Below are 23,724 nucleotides of genomic sequence, written 5' to 3'. Positions count from 1 at the left end.
GGTACCTATAAGCTCAAGTTGTCGGTGATCCACACAGCACGCAAGCCGCACGCCTACAAGAGCATGGATATGACCAAGCTAAATGTCCACTGGCTGACCGCACGTAAGGCGTGGATGTTCTCTACACTGTCCCTCTCCTGGTTTGATGACTGTTTCGTTCCCGATGTGAAGAAATTCTGTGAGCAACAGAATGTGCCATTCAAGATTTTGTTGCTGCTGGACAACGCACCAGGACACTTGCCCCTACTGTTAGATTGTCACCCTAACGTAAAAGTGGTATTCCTTCCTCCCAACACTACATCTATATTACAGCCCATGGACCAAGAGTTAATCTGTAATGTAAAAGCTGCATTCTCTACGAAAAAATTCAAGCTCCTGAACGACTACACCAACACCAGGGAAGAGTTGCGTAACCTGAGTGACACCACCACCGATAGCAAGAGCGAAGACGACGAGGATCAACAGTTGGCAGAGCAACAAGTACTTTTAAAACAATTCTGGAGAATATTCAACATCAAGAAAGCTGTGGACTTCTTGGTGGAGGCATGGGATCAGCTGTCTGTAGCAACTGTTCGTCACACATGGAGACATGTGTTACAAGGCATTCCGGCCGTTAGGCAGAGTCAATCTGTGACTGGTGAGGTTCAGACTGTTGCAGTAGCAGTGGACCTTGCCAGAGAAGCTGCGCAGAGTGTTACAGCTGCAGGCTTCTCCGAGACCACCAACGACGATATCCTGGAGGTGATAAGGGATCCTGATGTGACTACCGACGAGATGGTAGATGATGATGACGTCAGTGAAGAGGCAGGTGGTGCGTCATCCCAAGAAGAACACCGCTTATCCCATAGTAATGTTAGGGGTGCCATCGAGTATATCGAGAAAGTCAAGCTCCTCCTTTCCGACGACCCTGACGCAAACAGGTATGAAATCTTCACTACCCAGCTGTTGCAGACTATGGAGCCGTACATCAAGGTTTATCACGACAACATAAAAACCAGCCGTCAGCAAAGCATAACAGAGTTCTTCGCCTGCAACCCACCACAGCCAGCCCAAGCCAGTGATAGTGACAGAGGTAGAGACAGTGATGATGACTTTGAGGGATTTGTCAGGGAGGCCCTGACAAGTGTGGATGACAGTGATGGTGACTCACCTGAGGGCCAGTAGCCTGCCCTCTGCCTCGGAACCAGCCTCCATCCCCGTATGCCGACCCATCTCTTCTACTAACGTAAGTGTTAAACCTAGCTTTTAGTTTTCCTAACCTAACCTTCAGTTTATTGACTGTTCCTTTCTATATTATGTGTGGGTGAATACCATCATAAAAATTAAGATGTTATTTTTAGTAAGCTTGTCGTATTGTGTGAAAAAGTGGGTTTGAAATTAGGCGGTCTCTATTTCAATTAATCCCATATGTTATATACGTTCACTTCTGCGTTTCTCACTTTACGTAGATGCATGGGTTGAATTAAGTAGTATGAGGGTTCCACTGTACAAAATAATTGTTAAACTTTGGTAGTAAATTTACGCTGAAGATGTATGTATACAGGTATACTTGTTTTTACGCCTACTAAGACAAATTACTGATCAGTAATACTGCAATATGTAAAAACAAAATTTTTGAAGATCAGAACTCATTAAAATAATACACGACTCATCAAGAGGGAAATATCACTGCAAACAACTCCATATTTTTTCCTCTATCTTCTGATACGTGAGCTTCTTCTGTTCGTTGTTTACAACTGATTCACCAGGAAAGAAGATGATGGTACAATGGTGATGAGGGAGCGGAGGATTTGAGATTTGTAGATCATGATTAGAGACCAAATATCTGCTGCCTCCTAATTTTAAAATTCTAATGTAAACAGTGCAGAAGCCACTGGTTTCAAATTTCTTCATAACTTCTTATATCAGCATATTTGGATGCATAATATTAGGGAAAAGTTCATACAAGGAACTTCAAAAACTGAACTTGTGAGCATTCTCACTGGTGGAAATTTGAATGTTAAGTCTTTCAATATTAGCCTTCAGACTCTTCTATTTCAGAGATCATTTTGAGCAAATATCACCTTCTGAAAAACAATGAATGATGACCCACAGTTGCCTGTCCTTCCTGTCTCTTTGTAAGTGCTGAGAGATCAGAAGCTTAGAAACATTTTCATAAAATACCTTGAATAAGGAATCCACAAATTCAGATGTTATTTAGAAAGCAAAAAAGACTTAGATCTTTCCAATGTTACTCAAGGCCTGTTGGGATCATCCTTACACTCAATGTTATCCATCAGCTGCGTGGCAGTCGACAGCAGCCTGTTTCCACTCATACCAACACTTTTGCTCCAGGTGGAAGTGGTTGCCAAAATGTGGACAGGATGAAGTCAGTCTCAACAGGTTCTCCCTGCTCTAGAGACTGAACTCTATGATTAGAGCCAGCCTCCTCATCCTGATCCTGGAATCCACTGAAATCAGACTGACTAGGTAGAGGTTTTTCTAATCTTCCTACTGCCTCATTTTCTGGAAAAGTTAATACAGTAAACCCTCGCTTTACGCGGTTTCACTTTACGCATTTCCACGTTTACTGCAGTACCTTGCGAAACCGGAATGCTCACTCTTGTGGTGTATTCCCTTTTCCTTGGAGGCGGAGCAAGTGCGCAGTTGCCCAGTCATCAAAACATAACCCAGGTTCTTCACCGCCACCCACCACAGCCTGCCCAAGTCAGTGATAGTGATAATGATAGTGAGGATATGGACTTATATGGACTTTGAGGGTTTTGACAAAGAGGCCCTGCAAGCCTCTGTGGTGGATAGTGATACAATTGATACAAGTGATACAGGTGAGGGCCAATAATCTGCCCTCTGCCTTGGGACCAACCCTCCATCGTGTGCAGCCATCTTTTCTACTCATGTAAGTGTTAAAAACCCTAATATTATTGATATTTCTCTTAATTATTAATTGTGTGTGCATACCATCATAAAATTAGGTTATTTTTACTACAACGTAGGCATTGTGTCTGAAAAAGTGGAGTTTGGGGGGTTGGCTGAGTCTGTATTTCAATTAATCCCATATGTTATGTTCTTCACTTTACTCGTTTCTCACTTTACGTGGGCCGCCGTGGGTTCAATTGACCACGTAAAGTGAGGGTTCACTGTAACCTACTTTTCTTAGCAGAAGCAGGCTTATCTAATTGGGGATTAAGTCTCTTACCTATCGCCAATAAATCTAAACTTTCTGCCAACTTGTGATCATTCCATTGTTTTACATTTAAAAAATTACTCTTCAAGGCCTTATTCCACCTATTTTTAATTTGGATCTGCAATAATTCTTTCTTATCTCCTGCAGCTTAATTATATTAAAAAATTTGATCATAACAAACTGCACAATCCATCGGTGAAAACAGGTTGTCTGAGACACAGCTGAATTATGTAATCCAAATGAGGATCTAACTGGGTAATCCAAGTGGCTCTACATCCTTCATAATTACATGTAGTATGGTCCCCTTGGGTCCTGGGTGAAACTCCTACTACTGAATTCACATTCTCAACTGATGGACATTTCCTTGTATGTAGTGTATGAGCTGAACTTTCTAGTTCTTGTAGCTCATCACTCAACACTAGTTCCTCAGGGACAGTTCCATAGTCTCCTCCATCATCCATAAGTCCAGACTCCTGTCCTTCATCCTCCAGTTGCACATCACTCATCTGAACTCGGAGGAGCACTATGAGTCACATTGTATCATTATAATAATATAAGGGAGATAACATTTTCTCCCAAACCTTAATCAATATTACTCATAACTGTTATATTTTTAGTAATTTAATTCATTAAGATCTCTTATTGTTATATAAGTCACTAGTTTGACAATTATAAACAATTAACTCACTATAATAATGCCCTCTCCCTTCTCTTATCTCAAGTATCCCTCAGCTCAATGAACTTTTTTTTTTATTCAAACTAACTTCATTCAGAGCATTTTTATGTAGAGGGATCATCAAGTTCTCTATTTGTTGCCAATCAAGGGCACAGACATTATCGCTTCAATTAATTAACTTGAGCGATAATGCCTGATAGATCATTACCACCCGGCAGGGTTGACAGTGCTGAGCTGCTACCATAGAGTTCCATTGGCTAACATCGTTCACCATTACTCTAGCAAGATGTATTGGGTTGAGAATTCCACCCTGAATGGTTCTCATATAACCCATCTTAAGGATACAAGGTCCATCCCAACATAATTTTAGATTGCTAGTAAGACCGGGAGGTCAGCATTCCGGAAGGAACACTAAGGCTAGCAGTCTCCCTAAAGTTCACCTGGAAAGGCTGAACCTGATACTGAGGACATCAATAAAATAGAGTTATGAAGAGAAAAACTCAGCTTTGGCCTTCATGCTGAGAGTAATTAGAAAACCCAGGGCGGAAGCCCGAAAAGTTTTGTGAACGAACATAAGAGTAGGGAGAGAGATAGCCACATAAATCATGGTATTCATACTAGCACGTGTATAATTGGGACAAAGAAAATTGTATGCACTATACAGTCAACCCTCACTTTACTCGGTTAATATAACCCACAGGGGACCGCGGAAAATGAGAAACGAAAAAGTGAACAACATAACATAAGGGATTAATTGAAATAGAGACCGGGCTGACCCCCAAACTCCACTTTTTGACGACACACAACTATGTTGTAGTAAAAATTTTATCTTAACTTTATGATGGTATGCACACACAATTAATATAGAAGAGGTTAGGTTAGGAAAAATAAAGGTTAGGCTAGGAAAACTAAAAGTTAGGTTTAATACGTTAGTAGAAGAAGATGGTCGACATACGGGGATGGAGGCTGGTTCGAGGCAGAGGGCAGGCTACTGGCCCTCAGGTGAGTCACCATCACTGTCATCCACACTTGTCAGGGCCTCCCTAACAAATCCCACAAAGTCATCTTCATTGTCTCTACCTCTGTCACTGTCACTGGCAGGCTGGCTGTGGTGGGTTGCAGGCGAAGAACTCTGTTGTCTTTGCTGATGGCTTGTGTTTATGTTGTCGTGATAAACCTTGAAGTAGGGCTCCATAGTCTGCAACAGCTGGGTAGTGAAGATTTCATACCTGTTAGCGTCAGGGTCGTCGGGAAAGGAGGACCTTGATTTTCTTGATACACTCGATGGCACCCTAACATTACAATGGGATGGGGTGTTCTTCTTGGGATGGCGCACCACCTGCCTCTTCACTGACGTGCGTCATCATCTACCATCTCGTCGGTAGTCACATCAGGATCCTTATCACCTCCAGGATGTGTGGATTGGTGGTCTCGGGAAGCCTGCAGCTGTAACACTCTCTTGCGCTTCTCTGGCAATGTCCTGCCTGCAACATTCTGAACCTCACCAGTCTGAATTGGCTCTGCCTAACGGCCGGAATGCCTTGCAGCACATGTCTCCATGCGTGAGAACAGTTGCTACAGACAGCTGATCCCATGCCTCCACCAAAAAGTCCACAGCTTTCTTGATGTTGAATATTCTCCAGAATTGTTTGAATAGTATTTTTTGCTCTGCCAACTGTTGATCCTCGTCGTCTTCGCTCTTGCTATCGGTGTTGGTGTCACTCAGGTTTCTGTCTTCCTGAGTGTTGGTGTAGTGGTTCAGGAGCTTGAATTTTTTAGTTAAGAATGCAGCTTTTACATTACAGATTGACTCTTGGTCCATGGGCTATAATATAGGCGTAGTGTTGGGAGGAAGGAAGACCACTTTTACGTTGGTGACGATCTAACAGTAGGGGCGTATCCTGGTGCGTTGTCAGCAGCAAGAAAATCTTGAATGGCACATTCTGTTGCTCACAGAATTTTTTACATCGGGAGCAAACAGTCATCAAACCAGGAAGGGACAGTGTAGAGAACATCCGCCTTATGTGCGGTCAGCCAGTGGACATTAGCTTGGTCATGTCCATGCTCTTGTAGGCGTGCGGCTTGCGGGCTGTGTGGATCACCGATAACTTGAGCTTACGGTACCGGAGGTATTGGTGGTAAACAGGACGGTGATCGCTCCTTCTGCAACTTCGGCCCGAATCTTGCTGCTTCTTCACAAATATGTTATCTTTTGTGCAAAATATATGATGTGTATATTCAAAATATTCCTGGTCTTGCAAGGAATCAACAATGCCAATTATGTTATCTAACTTTAGTTTGAGTATTATTTATTTCTATACCTTAAATCTAGTGGTTTTCCCCAAAAATTTCTCAGAGGGAAGAGGCCAGTGGTGTAGTGTGAGAAGGGGAGGAGTTGAGTCCATTATTTGAATGGACATTAACTTAGCGTTGTATTTTCTATTTCTCTTAAGTATTAATTAGCATGTATCATCATAAAATTAAGATGTTATTTTACTAGAACATAGGTATTGTTGTCGGAAAAAGTGGGTTTGGGGGTCAGCGGTCTCTAATTCATTTAATCCATATATATATGGGCTAATAAAATATATGGATCTCGTGTTTGAAGCTGTTTGGTAAGCGTTACTCTGACCACCTAAGTGATACATTGGTCCCCATTAGAGGTTCACAGTGCCATAAGCTCGTTGAACAGGCTTTGTGTGAAATATAACAAAAGTCTAGGACTGCTTTTAGTATCCTGGTGGTCCAGCGGTTAGCGTTCCCGGTCTGATCATAGTTTGCTTGTGGGCGTGGGTTGAATCCTGGCGGGTTGAAGTGTTGTTGACATATATATATATATATATATATATATATATATATATATGTATATATATATATATCTATTATATATATATTATATATATATATATATATATATATATATATATATATATATATATATATATATATATATATATATATATATATATATATATATATATATATATATATATATATATATATATATATATATATATATATATATATATATATATATATATATATATTATTATTACCTGCGCTGTTTTATGCTGCTTTTACCATCGTGATTGCCTCGCCAGAGCTGAACTTTCACTTGGGTTTTTCAGACAGCTGTGAGAGCTATTTTGTCGCCCCACCCCCCACCTGCCACCCTGCCTGACTGCCTGTTTTAGCTCATAAAATTCATACAAATTACCCAGCCAGAATATAATTTACATTGCTGGAATTCTTACAATATCATGATCATTTTGAATATAAACATCATAGGTTTTGCAGCAATGTCAATTATATTATCCTAACGTTAGTTTGAGGTATTATTTATTACTAAAAAGGTAAATATTCTGGTTTTCCCACACATCTGAAGGGACGGTTGTGGGGGGTTGGGGAGGTGGGACCGACCGACCATCTGTTATAGTGTGAAGAATATTTTTTTTTATTAACTGAAGATATTTATTTTAGCTCATAAAATTCGCCACAAATTACCGGTGGAGATATAATAATTTACATTGCTGGAATTCTTACAATTTGATGATCATTTTGAATATAAACATCATATATTTTGCATGGAACATACAAATTTTAGATATAATGTTTACTCCTGAGTAAATATATTTATCTTTTGTGCAAAATATCACTGACATTTATATTCAATATTCCTAATTTCAAGAATCCTTGTGTCAATTATATTATCTAACTTTAATCTGAGGTATTATTTAATACTAAATGTTAAAATCTAGTTTTTCACCCAACCTTTCTCTTGAAGGGAGGATTGGTGGGGGGTGGGGGGAGGAGTTGAGACTGACCGACCATCTGAGTGCTGGAAGGGGCAATGTAAATTGCTTTGATTGACAGATAATTATGCGTGAAGAATATTTTTTTTTATTAACTGAAGATGTTTGTTTAGCTCATAAATTCATACAAAATTACCTGGCAGAATATAATTTACATTGCTGGAATTCTTACAATTTGATGATCATTTTGAATATAACATCATAGATTTGCATTAGACATACAAATTTTAGATAAAATGTTTACTCTGAGTAAATATATTTATCTTTGTGCAAATATATGGCATTTGTATTCAAAATATTCCTGATCTTCTGAGAATCCCTTGGCCAACAATTATATTATCTTAACTTTAGTTTGAGGTATTATTTATTACTATACCTGGTTTTCCTCCCAAAATTTCTCCAGAGGAAGAAATAGGAATTGTAGTGTGAAGTGGAGGAGGTTAGTCCATTATTTTGAATGGACGTGCTTAGCGACATGTTCTCTATTTCTCTTAAGTATTAATTGTGTGCATGTGCCATCATAAAAAATTAGATGTTATTTTACTAGAACATAGGTATTGTGTTGGAAAAAGTGGAGTTTGGGGGTCAGCTGGTCTCTATTTCATTTAATCCCATATGTTATATTTATTCACTTTACAGCGTTTCTCTTTCCGCAGTACCCTGTGGGTTACATTAACCGCGTAAAGTGAGGGTTATTTCATATATATATATATATATATATATATATATATATATATATATATATATATATATATATATATATATATATATATATATATATATATATATATATATATATATATATATATATACACACAGTTTTACCCGGCAAGCACTTTTTCACTTATGGCGTTTTTAGCATATCTGTGATTGCCTTGCCAAGCTGAACTTTCATATAGCGGCATTTTTTCATCATATCTTTTGGCGGTGAGTGTCAAACAAAGAGCTATTTTGGGTCGCTACCCCACCCGCCACCCTGCCTGACTGCCTGTTTTTAGCTCATAAATTCATACCATTACCCAGCCAGAATATAATTTACATTGCTGGAATTCTTATAATTTGGTGATCATTTTGAATATAAACATCATAGATTTTGCATTAGACATACAAATTTTAGATGTAAACTTTATTCTGAAGTAAATATGTTATCTTTTGTGAAAAATATATGACATTTATATTCAAAATATTCCTAGTCTTACAAGGAATCAGCAATGTCAATTATATTATCTAACTTTAGTTTGAGGTATTATTTATTACTGAGAGTAAATATTCTGGTTTCCCACACATCTGGTGAGGCCGGTTGGTGGGGGGGTGGGAGGAGGGTCGACCGACCATCTGTCTGATGAAAGAATATTTTTTTTTTTATTAACTGAAGATATTTGTTTTAGCTCATAAAATTCATACAAAATTACCGGTCAGAATATAATTTACATTGCTGGAATTCTTATAATTTGGTCATCATTTTTGAATATAAACATCATAGATTTTGCATTAGACATACAAATTTTAGATGTAAAGTTTATTCTGTGAGTAAAATATATTATCTTTTACAGCCAGAAAAATATATGACATATATTCAAATATTCCTGGTCTTACAAGGAATCAGCAATGTCAATTATATTATCCTGCTTTAATCTGAGGTATTATTTAATACTAAATGTTAAAACTCTTGAATGGAAGTTGGTGAAGTGCAGAGGTTGGGACTGACCACATAGTTGGAAGAGGCAAGGTGAGGTACTTTGATTGACAGATAGTGTCGAAGAATATTTTTTTTTATTGGCAGAAGATATTTGTTTAAGCTCATAAAATTCATACAAATTATCCAGCCAGAATATAATAATTTACGTGCTGGAATTCTTACAATTTGCTGATCATTTGAATATAAACATCATAGATTTTAAATTAGGCATCTAAATTTTAGATGTAAAAGTTTATTCTGAGTAAATATGTTATCTTTTTTGTGAAAAATATATGACATTTATATTCAAAATATTCCTGGTCTTACAAAGATCAGCAATATCGATATATTATCTAACTGTAGTTTGAGAATTATTTATTGCTATACTGGTTTTCACCCAAAATTTCTCAGAGGGAAGAACCCAGTAATTAGCCAATTAATGAGAAGAGGGGGGGAGGGAGTTGAGTCCATTATTTGAATGGACATTAACTTCAGCGACTGTATTCCTCTATTTCTCTTAGAAAGTAATTGTGTGCATATTACCATCATAAAATTAAAGATGTTATTTTTACTAGCATAGTTATTTGTGGGTAAAGGAAGTGGAGTTTGGGGGGGTCGGGCTGGGTTCTATTGGAATTAATCGCATATGTTCTGTTACGTATATCTCTCTCGGCCTACAAAGGCGACAGGGTGTATAAGACGGCCCCCAAAATTTCCATTTAAAAAGTAGCTTTTGAGCCTAATATTTTGCTGTATAAGACCGGTACCCCAAATGTGACACTTACCATTGGGGGCTTTTATTGATAGTCCTTTACCAACCATCCCATTGACAGTGCTGTTTACACATCCTTGGTTTTTTTAAAGTAAAAGCCAATTCACTTCAAGTAATGGCATCAAATTTTACGGTTGGTGTAGTGTAAAAACACTAGTGACTCACTTAAAAGTTTGTTATTTAACTTGAACTAATATACGTTAATAAATACAATTGTTTCATTTACTTAAAAATGGATTTACCGATTTATTTGTTTATTTATATCATGCTGTAATATAATTAAACCACGCTTTCTGATATTTTCTTTAATTTATAACAGCTAGCGAGCTACAGTATTCTAATTCAATATTGTTTCATTAGGATTTGAGTGAAAAAAAGATTACTGTACATACTTACTGCATACATTTATTACACAAGTATATATATATATATATATATATATATATATATATATATATATATATATATATTCACATATTTATAATTGCAGTCATGTACTGAATATTCTATGTAAAAATATAAATTTTAAATAGAATTATTTCCTGTAGTGTGAGTGGAGCTTCCTACACAAAGGGGGCTATAAATAGCGATGTATCTCCCCTCCATCTCTTACCCTCTGTTCTGAGAAAGGTCTTGGTAAATAACTTTTTGTTTGTTTATTTTCATTGTTTGTCAAATTTATCATGTTGTATCAAAGAAAATAATATTACACTAAAAAAGTTTTTAGAGCTACAAACAGGAGATTCTACTGCCTGGGAAGATATTGGAAGCATAATGTACAGTATTGTCTAATGGTGAGCCTACTGTACTTCATATCAGCATCACGAAAATTTTGACCAAGTCTTAGGTTGCTGATTTATCTTACTGCTTCATTTACACACAATTGCTGAGTTTCAATTGTTTCTCTTCCTTTGAGCAACACAACATACATACAATATAATGTGTTTTACCTTTGATCTTTTTTTTTCCATTTATTTATGGTTGGTTATTTAAAATAATGTAATTCATGAAGTATTTATCAAATTTTACCGCTGGTGTACACCTAGTGACTCATAGCGTCAGTTATTTAACTGGAACTAATAATAGAATTGTGAGTAAAATATTTTGCATTTACTTGAAATAGATTTACTTGCGATTTATTTGTTTATTTATTTAGTTATAATATATTGTAATACATTAAACACACTGCAAGTATTTTTGCCTTTAATTTATATACTTGTTTTACTTAAAAAAGGGAGGCTACCATTATACCTGGTAAGGTGAAGTTGACCAGACATTTTAAGGTGATCATTAGAGACCAAACTCCGAATCCATAGCGTGACTTCTGTTAATCATTCTCATCCTAAATTTACCACTGTCGGTAGTGTGAAATTAGCACTTGATCATTTACTGAATATTGCTTTGTAAAAAATTAATTTAAATTAATTAATTTATAGGAGATAAGTATTATGATCAGTAAATATACAGATATGCAGTACTGACCACCTCCGAACACAAGGATGACTAAAATAGCCACAGGCGGTCACTGTCAGGTCGCTTTCCCTTTCTCGTTACTGGCAAATGAAGGGGGTGATGATAGCAGCTGTGTTTATTACCGGGGTATATTGTTCTTTTACGGTATGTTAGACTGGTTTATAATACATTTTTATTATTTTAATATACCGGTAATCTTCATTTTAATCCAGCTTCCCAAATGTAAGTTTCAGTATAAAATAATTAGTGGTAGGACCTTGTGAGTGGTTTACCATGTTTCCATCACCACTCTTGACCGCTAAACCATAAAATTTAAGAGGTAAGAATTTTATCTCTGGTGCTTAAAGACGACCCCTAACTTTGGGCTGATTTTTTTGTTTCAAATTCCGTCTTGTAGGCGAGATATACGGTATTCACTTATGGTTTTCATAACGGGACCTCTGGGTTCAATTGACCGTTAAGTGAAATTTAACAATATATATAAGTATATATATATATATATATATATATATATATATATATATATATATATATATATATATATATATATATATATATATATATATATATATATATATATATATATATATATATATATATACATATATATACAGTGACCCCTCGTTTAACGAACACCTCGGTTAACGTAATTTCGATTAACGAACTGCCTTCCATAAGGATCTTCAATTCGGTTAACAAAAAAAAATTCGTTTAACGAAGTTCTTACGAACCAATCTCAACATGTTTTCGCTTGCACTGACCGGGCAACCAGCTTTAGTATCAGTCCGCCAATACATTAATCGGTTCTAGGGCTTAAATTCCTTACTATTTTAGTAAATATCAAGAAGTTTATACTATTCAATAATTTTAAAAGTTTAGTATTCAATTTTTTAGTCATTTTAACAATTATTGAACATAACTGAAGGTAAAGTGACTAGTTTAATGCGCAGCATCCAGCCTCTTAACACAGCAAACAGGAGTTAGTCTCTCTCTGTTTTCACTGGAGGTAACATCTTGCTTGAGACTCTCTTCAACTAAGCGCTTTTTTTCTGTGTTTCCAAGCAAATTATTGGTCATTTTGAAATATATTTTACATATTGACAATATATAATGCAGTGCAGTGTTGATTTAAAGAAAATAATCTTGAATTACACCAAGAGCTAAAATTTTATGGGTGAAATGGCACCATGGGGTGACTTCTCTTCCACTCCAGTGCCTTCTCTTCTTCCTTCTCCTCCACCCCCATTCTAAATCCCATCATCATCATCATCATCATCCAGGAGCTTTCTACATACACACCTCAAAGTAAGTGAACTTTTCTACCATTTTTGTTGAATTTAGGAAATTTTCGGTGAGCTGGAACCAGTGCCAAACCCATTGAAACAATGGTTTAGGTTCTGAACTTTTAGAGTTAACAACGACCTTCTGGAGCGGATTGAGTTAGATTGGCAGATGCTATGTATATATATATATATATATATATATATATATATATATATATATATATATATATATATATATATATATATATATATATATATATATATATATATATATATATATATATATATATATACACCTAGACCCCGACTTACACTCGTTGGACTTACGACCGTCGGGACTTACGACCGCCTCAGATAGAGATAAAATTTTTTTTTTAAATATTTACATTTCTATACCGAAACGTTTCAGTTAATGTAGTCTCCTGTATAATTAGAAAATTATAGGGGCCCCATGTGCATTCAGCTGACTACATTAAAGGTTAAGTGCTCAGTCACACTGTATCCATTCCTTATTATTTATTACTTTCACTGTACTGTATCCATTCATCATTATTCATTACTTTTACTGTACTGTATTTCATAGTAGATTTTTATTAAAAAAATTTTTTTTTTATCTATCGGACTTACGACCATATCGGACTTACGACCTGGATTTGGGTCCCTAACTTCGTCGTAAGTGGGGTTTAAATAAGCGTTAATGCGTTAGGGGTAATACTGTGTATATATATATATATATATATATTGCATACCGCTTAACGCGCTTTTCACTTAACGCTGCTGCATATACGCTGTGCCTTGCCAAGCTGGAACTTTCACTAACGCCGGATTTTCCACAGCAACGCTGTGAGTGTCCGGCTCGATGCTATTTTTTAGATTTTGACCACGCTACCACTCCACCCGCCCGCCTGCCTCTCCTCTCCTCCCTCCGCTTAGTAAGCGGGCATGTAAGGTTACGAGTGTGTCTTTGTTGCGTTATCACTGACGTCATATGACGCCTCGGACTGTGATTGGGCTGCGCAGCTCCTACCCCTTGCTGCTAGCTGTAATTGGCTTAAAGTATTATGGACGTGATCACCCCGGGAGGAGGGAGGAGGGAGGGAGGGGAGGGAGGAGGGAGGAGAGACGACGCTTGACCTAGCTGCTGCAGTTTCATCCTCAAGGCCATCACCGGTTAACGCCAAGATCCATTGTTCCGCAAATGCTTCCGGGCCGACCACCACCCCAGAGGAGAAACTTCTTTCCTTACCTGACCCAGCGGCACTTAAACCAAAGAAGACACGACGCTCATTGCTACGAGCTGAAGTACCAAATTGTTCAAGATTTGGAGAAAGGAAGACGCTTAAGTTGATCTCGCGCTAAAGATGGAGCCAACGAATCCACGATTCGCATAATAAAGAAGGCTGATGCACAGAAAGCGGAGTGCCATGAAGATCAAGCAAAGTCTGCAGGTGCTTCATCTATCAGGTATTGCCAGAACAGGAAGGCAAAAGTGGAAACTTTGCTGGTGAGTTATTTGCGCTGCGACGCAACATGGCGGTGGACACGCCCAGTGCAGGAGTACGCACGCGGAGCTATACGCAGCAGTGACACGAACTGGGAATTGCAGCCCAAAACCCTTCAATAATGCTTCCTATGGTTGGCTGTACAGGTTTGGTGAGGGACAAGGTCACCAACATCAGCATTGTTAAAGAGGAAGCTTAAAGCGATGCCAGGCCGCGTTAGAGATTTTCCTCCGCTTACGGAGATTATGGAGGAAGGACAGGCTAATTTGATCTAATTGTGTTTAATATGGACGAATCTGGTCTTTTCTGGAAAAAAGTTACCTTCCAAGATCTTCGTTGTCCAGTCTGCTGAAGAAAGCAGAAGGGCCGGAAGATGGCATGAACGTGATCACCGCCCTGTTTACCACCAATGCCCGTACCTGTAAACCAGTTATCGGTGTGATTCACAAGCCCGCAAAGTCAAGATCACTTACAAAGAATATGGACACAGAACAGTTTAATGTCCATCATTAACCGTGACGAAGGCGGATGTCCTCTTTCTGTCCCTCTTCTTGGTTTGACAACTTTTTGTTCCTGACGCAGAAATTCTGGCGAAAATAGGTGGAATGTTCCTTTCAATATTTTGTTGCTCCTGACAACGCACCTGGACACTCAGCTTCTACTTATGGATCGTCACCCCGAAATTTAAAAGTGGTCTTCCTTCCTCCTAACACTGGCCATTAATCCAGCCCATGGACCAGAGTTAATCTGCAATGTTAAAGCTGTATTACCCTGCAAAGAAATTCAAGCTCCTGAACTACTCTACCAACACCAAGGATGAGCTATGTAAGCTGGGTGACACCGACAGCGAGAGTAAAAGCCGACGAGGACAAGCGGAACAAGAGGCGGCGACTAAGAAGTTCTCAACAATTTTAAAGAAGTTAAACGCCAAACAAGCCGACTTCTTTGGTGGAGGTATGGGATCTGCTGTCTATTTGCGCACGATTCACACGAGCGGAGACATAAAGGTATGGCATACCAGGTGAGAGGAGGAACCTGTGACTGGTCAGGTCTAGACTGTTGCAGTAGCAGGACCCTACAGAGAAGCCGCGAGACTGTTACAGCTTGCTGCCGAGACCACCAACGAAGATATCATGGAGGTGATCAGAGATCTCAAGTAACGCCATTTAGATGTTGGGAAGAAGAACTCACCAGTGAAGAGGAGGAAGACAAAGGCCATTCTCAAGAAACCTAGCTTCTAAGGCCATGAGGATATTATGCAATATGGAGCATGCAGAAAAATTAAGTCCATCGCTTCATGACACTCAATGCATGAACGCCATGACGCTCTTCCATACCGACTGGTGCAGGCTATGGAGCCAGACATCACGGTGTATCATGAAAAACATCAGCCAGCTGTCAGCAAAGCATAACCTAGTTCTTCGGGCTCAACCCACCACAGCCAGCCAAGCCAGTGATAGTGATAGTGAAGTTGATTTTGAGGATTTGGTTGTAGCTATGACAACTGTAAGTGACAGTGATATTGATTCACCTAGTAATGGTGATTCACCTAGTAATGGTGATTCACCTGAGGGGCAGTAATCTGCCCTCTGCCCTCGGAACCAGCTCATCCCTTTATGCCCACTCCATCTCTTCTACTACACTCTAGAGTGTTCTTTAAAACTTTTCGTTTTTAACCTATTCTTTATTTTTCCCATGTTAAATCTTTTTTTTTTTATCTTTCCTAACCTAATCCCTCTATATATTTTTACTACATAGTTATTGTCGTCAAAAAGTGGAGTTTGGGGTTCGGGCTGGGTTCTATGGAATTAATCCCATATGTTCTGTTATTCATAGCAGTTTCATAGGACCCTCGGTTCAATTGACGCGTTAAATTGAGGGTATAACAACTATATATATATATATATATACACTTCATTTTAGTCCATATAACACGTGGACTTTGAACATAATCAGCGACCTCACCAGCAAGAATGAACCCTCGACCTGCTGGGTGGGACTAAGGCAGCTTCGGCTGAGCCACAAGGACCTTAAAAGCAGTTCTAGACTCTGTTATTTCACACAAAGCCTGTTCATCGAGCTGATGGCGCCGTGAACCTCATTGGCTGCCCGTCCCAGGTTCGCAGTGATCAGTTCGATCACTATGTGATAATTCAATATATCTATTTAAAAGAATGCTCTCTTCGCGTTTCATACCAGCTGGATTCAGTAAAATGCTACTGACACCACATAAGAGGCACGGGCAGTTTCCCAATGAGGTTCACGGCGCCATCAGCTCGATGAATAGGCTTTGTGTGAAATATAACAGAGTCTAGAACTGCTTTTAGTGTCCTTGTGGCCTAGCCGGTAAGCGTTCCCTAGCCCCACCCAGTAAGTCGAGGGTTCGATTCCTTGCTGGTGAGGTCGTTGATTATATATATATATATATATAAACGACAGAGATATCGGCGTAGACAGCAACATAAGTAAATTTGCTGATGACACTAAAATAGGGAGATTAATTAAATCTGACAAGGACTCCGCAAAACTACAGGAAGATCTAAAAAAAATTTTTGAATGGTCTGTAAAATGGCAGATGAAATTCAATGTGGACAAACGTAAAGTACTTAGTCTAGGAGATGTAAACAGAGAAACCAGATACCAGATGAGCAAAGATGTTTTAGAGAAACCTGATTGTGAAAAAGATTTAGGAGTAATGATAAGTAGGAATCTTAAACCAAGTAAACAATATATATAGCTGCTCGAAACAAGGCTAACAAAGTACTTGGGTTCATACAAAGGAGTGTTAGTTACAAGACTAGCGAGGTCATCCCAAAACTTTATCTTGTGCTTGTGAGACCTCACTTGGATTACACAGTTCAATTCTTGTGACTGAACTACAGAATGGATATTGAATCCCAAGAAAGAATTCAGAGGAGAATGACAAGACTAATCCCAGGCATTGGGAACCTTGAGTACATAGACAGGTTAAAGCATCTTAATTTGCACTCCCTCGAGAGACGTAGATTGAGGGACGAAATGATCGAGGTGTATAAATGGAAGTCAGGGCTAAACAAAGGTAACATTACAAAGTTACTCAAACTATCCAACCAGGAGCGAACTCGAAAATGGTTGTAAATTAGAAAAATTTAGAGTTAGGCCTGAAATAGGTAAACATTGGTTTGGAAATAAAGTATTGTAGTGGATGAGTGGAACAAGTTACCAAATATCATCATTAACTCGAGTATGCTGGATAGCTTCAAACATAGGTTGGATGGATATATGAGCAATAGGGGTTGGGTATAAATGGGACTGCCCAGTATGGGCCAATAGGCCCGCTGCAGTTTCCTCCATTCTTATGTTCTCATGACCTCATCTCATGAGACCTCTTGGTATGTGACCGCATGGTGTCTCCCCACACCCATACCATACCCTTCATGGCTCCACCCACACCGTACCCTCCACCCACATAAGTCTTTTACTATGGTTAATAATTAATTAATTAAAAAATATAATATTAGTTTGCATGTAACAAGTATCGATTTTTGTTTTTCAATTGTAGTGGAGTAAAAGTATTAGAGAACCATACTTAAGTAAAATTACTAAAAAATATTGATTACTTTTTAAAAAGTAAATACCTAAAAATGTTACACAAGTACAGTACTCAAGTAAATTTATTTATTTACTTTACAACCCTGGATACATATAATATCTAGTTTATGATAAATGAAATATAAACATTGTACATGAAAGACTTACCAATCAGGGATCATTGTTTCACAACTTGTACACTCTGCTCGGTTGCTACGAGAATCCTTTGGACTATACTTCATGAAAATATTCATTGCTAGGTCCTCATATGCTTCCCTCTTTACCTTAGAAATCTGTAAATATATTAAGCAAGCATTATATTTGTATTTGGCAGAGAGGAGATAAGGTATCTTAATCAATTTTTACTCATCACCCACAATAAAAAGCTTAATGTACAGTATTACCCCGCCTAACGCGGTTTCACTTAACGCGTTTTATCATATACGCGGTGCCTCGCCAGAGCTGAACTTTCACTTAACACGGATTTTTTCCACATATACGCGGTGAGTGTCCGGCTCGAGACGCTATTTTTAGATTTGCCCCACCCGCCACCCTGCCTGACTGCCTGTTTTAGCTCATAAAATTCATACAAATTACCCGGCCAGAATATAATTTACATTGCTGGAATTCTTATAATTTGGTGATCATTTTGAATATAAACATCATATATTTTGTATTAAACATACAATTTTTAGATAAAAAATTTTCTCTAGGTAACTATGTTATCTTTTGTGCAAAATATATGACATTTATATTCAAAATATTCCTGGTCTTACAAGGAATCCAGCAATGTCAATTATATTATCCTAACTTTAGTTTGAGGTATTATTTATTAAAATTTAGTGGTTATCCCACACATCTCCTTGGGACGGTTGGTGGGGGGTGGGGGGGAGGGAGGGACCGACCGACCATCTGTTACCCCGTGAAGAATTATTTTTTTTTTTATTAACTGAAGATATTTGTTTTAGCTCATAAAATTCATACAAATTACCCGGTCAGAATATAATTTACATTGCTGGAATTCTTATAATTTGGTGATCATTTTGAATATAAACATCATATATTTTGCATTAAACATACAATTTTTAGATAAAAATTTTTCTCTAGGTAACTATGTTATCTTTTGTGCAAAATATATGACATTTATATTCAAAATATTCCTGGTCTTACAAGGAATCCAGCAATGTCAATTATATTATCCTAACTTTAATCTGAGGTATTATTTAATACTAAATGTTAAAAACTCTGGAAGGGAGGATTGGTGGGGGGTGGGGGGGAGGGTTGGGACTGACCGCACGGTTGGAAGAGGGGGGGAGGCAAGGTGGGGTACTTTGATTGACAGATAGTGTCGTGAAGATTATTTTTTTTTTATTAACTGAAGATATTTGTTTTAGCTCATAAAATTCATACAAATTACCCGGTCAGAATATAATTTACATTGCTGGAATTCTTATAATTTGGTGATCATTTTGAATATAAACATCATATATTTTGCATTAAACATACAATTTTTAGATAAAAATTTTTCTCTAGGTAACTATGTTATCTTTTGTGCAAAATATATGACATTTATATTCAAAATATTCCTGGTCTTACAAGGAATCCAGCAATGTCAATTGTATTATCCTAACTTTAGTTTGAGGTATTATTTATTAAAATTTAGTGGTTTTCCCCCAAAAATTTCTCTGAGAGGGAAGAGCCGGCAGTGTAGTGTGAGAGTGGGAGGGAGTTGAGTCCATTATTTGAATGGACATTAACTTGGCGACTGTATTTCTCTATTTCTCTTAAGTATTAATTGTGTGCATGTACCATCATAAAATTAAGATGTTATTTTTACTACAACATAGGTATGTGCCTTCAAAAAGTGGAGTTTGGGGGTCGGGCCGGTTTCTATTGGAATTAATCCCATATGTTCTGTTGTTCACTTAACGCGGATTTCACTTAACGCGGGACCCTCTGGGTTCAATTGACCGCGTTAAGTGGGGTACAACTGTACTGTAATATAAAAACAAGAATTCAAAAGCATGAAAATGTGTTACCACTACCATCCCATTTCAGTTTCCAGTATGGGCAGCAAGATGATAATCTCTGTTTAACCCCTCTGAGCTGAATAAAATCATCTTGTGTTAGCCAAATAAAAAAAATAAAAGTGACATCCCAGCAGTGATGGGGTTAGGGAAAGGAAAACTAACTTTGCAAAATAGGAGAAAATATGTAAGGTCTTTATTACTCCCAAGAATATATACAGTACCATAAGTATGAATTTTTTACTAAAGAGAAGAAAATTTTATGAATATGATAACAAGAAGCAGTTTCAAAATACAAGACTGTATTACAGTATGTACATCAAATAGCCTGACACCTGAACATCCAGAATACTGTAATATAGGACTGGGGATTTTCTGGTTATTCTATTTGATTAAATTATTATCAGAATGACAACACTGGAACAAACATAATGTAAGATCAGTGGTGATGCTGTTTCCTGTGGTGAGGAATGCAAGTTGTAGTGTGGTGTACCTGTATCAGGATTTGTGGATGTTGAGGGATGAATGTCTATCAAGAAAAATTTTCTTATAAAAATGGTTGTTACTGAAAAAAAAACACTTTGGCAGAATAAAGTTGAATGAGTGTAAGCACATAAAAACATGGTGAAACTAGGTAGAATCAAGGTGAAACTAGGTAGAATCAAGGTGAAACTAGGTAGAATCATCTTTTACATTTATTCTTACCTTATTTTAGTAAGTTCACAGTCTTCACATTTTATTTTGGCGAGTTGTTTTTATGTACAGTAATAAGTGATATTGGAAGCATAATGTGTTGTCAAATGGTAGACCCTGCTGTCATATGGGACCACAAAAATTGTGATCAAGTCCCAGGTTGCTGATCAGTCTTTCTGCCTCATTTACACACAATTGCAGGGTCTCAATTGTTTTTTACTGTTGACAATACAACATACATATAATGTATGTCGTTTCTCACTCTTGATTTATTTTTTATTTTTTTATTATATATGGTTATTTTTATTATTATTACTACTGTACTCTATTATTTTATTCATTATAATTTTTATTAATTTGTATTTATTATTAGCATTATTATTTTTATATTGATATTTTTGCCCCCCAGGCCCTGATGTGGGTCAGTGACCTGTGCCCGGTTGGGCTAATTGTTAGTGAAATTTATCTTTCTAGTAGGAATATGCCCTCAGGCCCGTATATATGCAGGCGCGCGAGGGGAAATCACTCCTTCTGTGATTTCTTCTCCACGTCTCCAGGTATGTTCACGTGTGTTCCACGCCGCCATATTAACTCAGTTTAACTTAGTCATTTTTTGTGAATATCAGTGTTCATGTTTTAACATAGTACCTTCAGTGCCAAGTGAGTCAAGTAAAGTAGAGGTCTAGCTATCGTCTGAACCGGTGCCAGACGTATGTTTTGTATAGTGAAGTTAAATATTCACTCCTTCTGTGATTTCTTCTCCACGTCTCCAGATGCGGATGTGTTAGCAACTCTCCTGAGGGTCGATAGCTACCTATGGGCAAGATGGTTCTTGAAGACTGTCTCTAAGGGCGCATTTAGAATCCCAGGACACGGTTCCCCCGGGAAGCGCCCTCTCACTCTGCCAGTGTGTAACGAGTCAACCTCCCTGAGTGCACCTAGCGAGCGAGCCTTCAGCTTGGCGGTCGCTGTAAACAACTGTGCCCGCTGACTCCACCTGGAGATTGTACTTCATCCATTGCATGTAGCAGTGTCAGCCCATGTTTGGAGGGATAACTAGCAGAAATATAGTATCCCGGGTTAAGTATTGAACCCCTGAATGAGAGTTCAAGGTACCAGGTTGTTCCTTGCAAACTAACAGAAGGTATTGTATGTTACTATAATTGTGGAGTTAGTCCAATGTGTTATGTATTCATCTGTAGTACCCATGAACGAATAACCTGAGAGTATCATGCTCTAATCAAGAAGTGAAGAGGTAATGTGTTACTTGTTAAAGTAAGACCTGAGGGTCCAGTGATGGCTTGTGAATAATAGTTACGGAATCTCATGTATCAAGGTAATGATATCCCAATTGTCTAATAAAGTAATGAGTATTTGGAGGTGTTGAATGAGGTAATAAGCTCTTGAAGTGTTTGATGATTTAATAAGTTAATTGCGGTTCTGTTTAGCCTGAGTGAATCTAAGATGCATCTTCTCCACTCACTGTGTTAATAAATATTGAATTAGTAATCTGAGTATCACCACTCTGCTCCTTCTAAACATTGGTTCCCAGAAAATAATACTTACTCACGTGCCTAGACATCTCCCACACTACCCAACAACTTTCCATGAGTTAGGTTATATAATGAAAAGTCTGGGTGGTGGCAGCTACCCTTTGTAAGTATAAAAAGTGTTGTACAAAGAATAACATGGTTCCCCAGACTAACCCATGTATAAGAATAGACATATAACAAAGTAAACTCCAGAAAGGTAAGAACATTGAAACTGAGAATATATATATAGGAAAGGAAATGAAAAGAAAGAACATTGACTTGGAAAACATAAGCAGAGAAGCATACGAGTTACTTATATAAGAATATAAGGTATATAGAGATAAAGAACATATAAGACTAGCTGGAGTCAGTGGGCCAGAGTTGTTTACAGGCTCGCTCGCTAGTTCGGAGCGCCTGGCCCGGGAAAAGTTGACTGTGGCGGTGGGCCGTGGCGTCTGCCAAGGAATCTCGCCCTGGGATTCTAATCTCGCCACCTTAAAGACGTCTTTCGAGAGACATCGTGCCCATAGGCGGCTCCCAAACCTCAGGAGTGTTGCTAACCCCCACAACAGCGTCTGGAGACGTGGAGAAGAAATCACAGAAGGAGTGAATATTTAACTTCACTATACAAAACATACGTCTGGCACCGGTTCAGACGATAGCTAGCCCTCTACTTTACTTGACTCACTTGGCACTGAAGGTACTATGTTAAAACATGAACACTGATATTCACAAAAAATGACTAAGTTAAATTGAGTTAATATCGCGGCATGGAACACAAGTGAACATACCTGGAGACGTGGAGAAGAAATCACAGAAGGAGTGATTTCCCCTCGCGCGCCTGCATATATACGGGCCTGAGGGCATATATTTTACATATTGACAATATATAATGCAGTACAGTGTTGATTTAAAGAAAATAATCTTGAAATACACCAAGAGAACTAAAATTTTATGGGTGAAATGGTGCCATGGGGTGACTTCTCTTCCACCCCAATGCCGTCTCTTCTTCCTTCTCCTCCACCCCCATTCTAAATCCCATCATCATCATCATCATCCAGGAGCCTTCTACATACACACCTCAAAGTAAGTGAACTTTTCTACCATTTTTGTTGAATTTAGGAAATTTTCGTGAGCTGGCAAAAACCCATTGAAACAATGGTTTGTTATTGAACTTCGGTTAACTTAACGACCTTCTGAACGGATTGAGTTCGTTAACCGAGAGTTATCATATATATATATATATATATATATATATATATATATATATATATTTGAACCCCGACTTACGACGGGGTTAGGGACCCAAATCCAGGTCGTAAGTCCGATATGGTCGTAAGTCCGATATAGATAAAAAAAAATTTTTTTTTTAATAAAAAATCTACAATGAAATACAGTACAGTAAAAGTAATGAATAATGATGAATGGATACAGTACAGTGAAAGTAATAAATAATAAGGAATGGATACAGTGTGACTGAGCACTTAACCTTTAATGTAGTCAGTTGAATGCAAATTGGGCC

The 23,724-nt window shown here is 37.8% G+C and overlaps 1 protein-coding gene across 2 annotated transcripts in view; it reads right to left on the bottom strand.

The window, feature by feature from the left end:
• LOC121865264 (WD repeat-containing protein 35-like) overlaps positions 1-23,724 on the bottom strand; it is an 88,832-nt gene that overhangs the window by 26,238 nt on the left and 38,870 nt on the right. For both annotated transcript variants that reach the window (XM_042364621.1, XM_042364622.1), the window contains exon 3: positions 18,119-18,243. In XM_042364621.1, coding sequence (XP_042220555.1) covers positions 18,119-18,243 — 125 coding nt within the window. The remainder of the gene's footprint in view (positions 1-18,118; positions 18,244-23,724) is intronic.

The sequence above is a fragment of the Homarus americanus genome, unplaced genomic scaffold (assembly GCF_018991925.1).
Source record: "Homarus americanus isolate GMGI-L3 unplaced genomic scaffold, GMGI_Hamer_2.0 scaffold21978, whole genome shotgun sequence".
Classification (NCBI taxonomy): domain Eukaryota; kingdom Metazoa; phylum Arthropoda; class Malacostraca; order Decapoda; family Nephropidae; genus Homarus; species Homarus americanus.
This window is presented reverse-complemented; position numbering and strand designations above follow the sequence as displayed.